Below are 5,258 nucleotides of genomic sequence, written 5' to 3' on the forward strand. Positions count from 1 at the left end.
AAAAATAGTAAAGTATTTGCATCACTTCAAGTTTACATATATTGTTGACTGATCTTTGGCTCAATATTAAGTTACTAATTTTTGCCTCTTTTTATGTTTCATGTACAACCGGAGGGCTGGAGTTTCTACTTTGAAACTCGTTATTGGCCTAAAATATTAGGCCAACAGCAATTAGGATCATCACGATGCTTGGAGTCTCGCAAATTAGGAGTCCAATATTTCTTAGCCTTCCTCTTTCCGGGTCTTAATTATATTGTTTGGATATATTGACTAACCTTTACTTACAAGTTTTGATATGTTGCTTGTCTTTTATTTTGAAGCTTATTTTACGTGAACTAATATTATTTGTTTATGAATTTAGTTGAGACATCTTTAGAACAAATGATACAAAAGATATTTTCTTAAAAAATGGGTTAGCATTTTTACTTATAACATTCTTTTAGGCCTTTTAAGTTGAAAAGAGGGGCATATAGTTTTAAAAGTTTTCCAAATGAAGTTTCAAAAGGTTAAAATAATATTCGTTTAGTGTTTCAAAATTGGGGAAAAGAAATATATATCGACTTAGGCCTTTATCCTAAGGAATAGGAAAACTTATCATCTATAATTCTCAATTGTAGTTTAAAAAGGGTGAAATAATATTCATTTAGGTACTTAAGTAGAAAAAAATAAAACTCGTGAATTGGGACTTCCAAATGAATTTAGAGATACATAGAGGCTAAAAATAATTAACTTGTGGAATTATATTTTTTTAAAAGAAAAAATAAGTAGCGAAGTAGACTTACATATTTAACAAAACAAAATGTGACTATAGAATGAGTCCTAACAGTTAGGTCTATGTTTATACTCTTTACATCGCCCCTTTACAAAATGTATTGACTATTCTTACTTTTTGGATCCAACATTGCTAAAAACATTTTAATCTTTTAACATGCTATTTCAAAATTTTAGATATGCCAACAGATTCAAATACAAGGTACAGACATATATATGTCACACATATAGAGGTATAAATTCTATATATTTTTTATTTAGCTTTCTCTATACATAACCTATTATTTTTACCTGCTATCCATTTTACGAATGCTATTTGTTTTATTTTTATTTTATAAATCCCTACACTTAAATATACATATTATTTTACTAAATAAAATCTATCGTCAACTTATCCCTACATGTAAAAAGAATAATAAACTTTCATATGTTTTGAACAACTTACATGTATATACTACACTTTGTAATAAACATATTTAAGATCACAAACCTTTATATGATATTTTGACATTTAGTATCATTTATTTTATTTTATTTTAGAAAACTCCATTTTATATATTTTAATTCAAATTACACATCACATATTACTACATATTCACACCCAACTACTATCTTATTTTTATTTCACGTCTTAAATAAGACGATAGATTCTCGCAAATTCAACATCTACTTATTTTTAGGATAATTTTATGATACAACTATCTATATATATATATATATAAATTTATCATACTCTTAAGTACATTTGTTTATTTTTACAATATGATAAAAATACTAGTATTAAATATATTTTATAAGACGTATATATGTCGTAAGTTTTCTTAAACTAAGTAATTAACTTATCATTTGATTTTTAAAAGCAAATAAATAAACAAGTTTTCCTAATCATATTTTCCTAAATTGAGTTTAAGGACTGTCTTCGGATAGGCTCTGAGGGATGCTTAACACCTTCCTCTTGAGTAACCAAAACCCTTACTCAGAATCTCACTGGTTTCGCAAATCAAAACAAAGTTTACATTTACATATAAAAAATGGTTTTCCTAATATTTTCCTTAAAATTTAGGTGGCGACTCTAAAACAAAAACAAAATAATTTTTTCCAAAAAATTAGAGTGACAGTCATATTATGTTGTGAACTGTTTCGGCCTGACTCGAAATAGGGTGCGACAGCTTGGCGACTCCGCTGAGGATCTTACTTAGGTTTTAACCTTAGAAAAACTCAATTTAGGAGCAACATTTGTGATTACGTGTTTATTTTTCAGCTTGCTATTGATATATTTCTTTGACTGAAAGCTCGCAAGTGAAATCCAAGCTTGTGTTCCTTATTTGTTTTAAGACATTACTTGTTACTGCTTTCCCTACATTGTCATTTGCATATTCTATCGAGTCTTGGCCGTACACGTACACACTGTACACGCGAGGGGTGTTCCTGCACTCCTCCGAAACTTTCTTTGGATTCCTTAGTTTCAGAGATGGTGCAATTAAGATAGTGCACCTTCTCGCAATTACTCAGTCCCACTCTCAAACATATAGGAAAAAATCTTACTCTTAAAAAATTGGTCATGTTGCACAACCTTAGGCAAGACAATATACGGTATTGTCGTTGCATTTAGGAAACCACCCAAATGTCAATGAGTTTCTTCTTTAAAACTCAACGACATAAACTTTGTGTGAAATTGATATAAATTATCCAAACTTAAACACTTAATAGATTTGGAGCAAATAAACTCATTACACCCTTTACCTCTTTTCAGATGAACCTCAACCAAGACTTACCGGATATCCAAATGGTCGTTTCAGCGCCCCACATTCTACAGAATTGGTGGCAAAATATTCGCAGGATACACGGGGTAGAGATTCAAGGGCATTTAGGAGCATTATTGTCGCTTCTGGGGACACAATGCAATAAAGTCTTTGTCACTCAGCTAATGGGGTTTTGGGAACCGAGTACCGTAACTTTTAAATTCCTGGATTTTGAGATCACTCCCATACTAGAGGAGATCAGTAGTCTTATCGAACTGCCGATTAGAGGGAGGCTGCCGGTGATCCCCTCAACTATTTGTACAGGTGACTTCCTAAGTGTCTTGGATCTGCACATATTTCGATCATTGAGATATGTGGACGGCGGGCACATCGAGTTGGACTATCTCTTTCAGAGGTTTGGGCGTTTAGAAGGTTACTATGAATATCAGCGTGAATTTGAATGCACTCGCGGAGCATGGGAGCATATGAGGTCAAGAGTATTCGTTATGGATTTTTTAGGAGTTATGGTGCTCCCGATAAGGTCCAATTCTATCGACATCAACATATTACCGATGGTTGTAAGTATTTTCAACGATCCACAAAGATTTACTTTGGTGCCTATGATCCTCGCCGAAGTTCTTCGTTCAATGACAGCCTGCATTAAGGGACACAATTTCTTCGGAGGATGCAGTATATTACTACAGATTTGGGCAAGAGAACATTTCTATCGACGTGATTCCCAAATGGATTACTACATAGGTGCTCCTAACAAGATCGAAAGCCACGAAGATCGTCTCCAAAATTGGGTGGGTGCGCCGATAGGAAGGGAAGAATGGCGCACATTTTTGAACAACGTCATGGGAGACACCATCCAATGGAAGTTCTCTTGGGTAACAGAATTGGCGTTTGCAAGGACTCGGTACTTTTTCTTTATCGAGTTAATCGGGCTCAGAGGCATCCAACCATATGCACCTCTTCGGGTTATGCGGCAGTTTGGAGTTATCCAAGACATTCCGCTATAGTCAATAATGGGATCTCATGAAGATGCATTCACTTCAGTCTCACTGGAACAGATAAGAAATATTCAAGCCGAGTGGGAATCCATAATCGATTTAGAAATAGGAGAAGAAAGCTGGTGTAAGCCAGAGTAATACGCTTGGTGGAATATCGTGAGTCATATGGCTCGTCCAAGCGCACACGAACATTGGGGGTTTGTAGACAAACAACAAATTGATTGGATTAGAGAATCGGTGCTTCTTCACATGGGGTTCACTACACCCATGTACAATTAGATAGTTTCGGGATCCGTCGATTACTTAATCCAGGAAGAGGACCCAGAAGAAGATCTTGAAGAGGACCCAGAAGAAGATCCTGAAGAAAACCCAAAAGAGGACCCCGAAGAGGACCAGAAGAAGAAGTGTGGGAAGATCACATGGAGGTTTCTGAGATGGGTTCTAACGTCTATGACCTAAGAGATGGAGGGGTTATAGACATATCATTTGAGCATGGCCCTGAAGAGTCTCCAGAGTATCACCCGGGTCCTTACTATGATGTGGACGATGATGATGATGATGCTCCAACATGGCCGTAGATCATTTTTCTTCTTTGAATTCCCTCATAAGTTCCTAAAAAAGGTCGTATGACCTATCCCTCTTGTATGCCTTATGGCCACCCCTGTACTTTCATTTCTTCAGCTTTTTACCCCCTACATCGTTGTAATAGCCAAACCATAATCAATGAAGTTATGTTTGCTCCAAATCTAAAATGTGTTTAAATGAATCATTTATTATCAAACTAATTGCAACGTAGGCCTACCTCAGGCAAAAAGAGGTTCTATTAGGACGCACTTTGAATGTCACTGAATTGGCGTATATATGTGTTACATTTACATACTTGTTACATCTTTCAATATTTCCCAAACTAACATAGTTTTCTTTTTTCTTTGTTTTCTTTTCTTTATTTATCCCCAAAATTACGTTGATTGGTGTCGACTTGGAAACTGGCTGACTCACGATACAACCTTCGATCAAAGGGAAAATGACTGATAAAGACGAATTCAACGCTGCCACAAACATAATAGTACCTATTGAGAGATCCTGAAAGTTCTCGATATATAACTGACATTCATAACGAGGAGAAAATGGCTCACATGGAACAAGAACTCGAGATCTTGAGGGAAGAATTGCGTCAAGTGCGAGACTTGGCCAAACTATCGGCGACCACTTTCCCTACTTTCAAGACACCTATCTACTTCCCAAAGGCTGACTTGCTTTCTGCCAACTTACCAAATCAGCCTGGACTTACTCAACACACTCCTACTCACGATCGAGTTCCACCAGCTTCTCTAACCGCTGTTAGGACCGTTTCCGACCTTTCCAACCGTGACCCTACCATACCTACAATGCAGCAGATACTTGGGGCACATGTCGCCGCTCCCTATGAGCCAAATGTTCCTCCCATATATGCCGCTGGAGTTCCTACCTTCACAACGCCAGCTGTGGTTGATATCCCGTACGAAGTCGAGAAAGATGCTCGGTTGAAAGAAGATGCATCGATAAATGCCCAGCTTCAGGGTCTGAGAAAATCATTAAAAAGCTTACAAGTCACTAGAGGGACAGAGAGTCTGGATTATGATGACTTGTGTATCCATCCAGACATTGACATGCCAGTAGGGTACAAACCACCGAAGTTTGACATGTTCGATGGAAAAGGCAACCCACACGCACATTTGAGGGCATACTGTGA

The 5,258-nt window shown here is 36.5% G+C and overlaps 1 protein-coding gene across 1 annotated transcript; it reads left to right on the forward strand.

The window, feature by feature from the left end:
- The first annotated feature begins 2,557 nt into the window (after positions 1-2,557).
- Positions 2,558-3,535, forward strand: LOC125863923 (uncharacterized). The gene has a single exon (XM_049543894.1). It carries the CDS (start codon positions 2,558-2,560, stop codon positions 3,533-3,535), a length of 978 nt encoding a protein of 325 aa, XP_049399851.1.
- Positions 3,536-5,258: the final 1,723 nt, after the last annotated feature.

The sequence above is a fragment of the Solanum stenotomum genome, chromosome 5 (genome assembly GCF_019186545.1).
Source record: "Solanum stenotomum isolate F172 chromosome 5, ASM1918654v1, whole genome shotgun sequence".
Classification (NCBI taxonomy): domain Eukaryota; kingdom Viridiplantae; phylum Streptophyta; class Magnoliopsida; order Solanales; family Solanaceae; genus Solanum; species Solanum stenotomum.

What these genes read in the sequence shown, in the direction of transcription:
- LOC125863923 (XM_049543894.1), top strand. Translation starts at nt 2,558, where the DNA reads ATGGTCGTTTCAGCGCCCCACATTCTACAGAATTGGTGGCAAAATATT.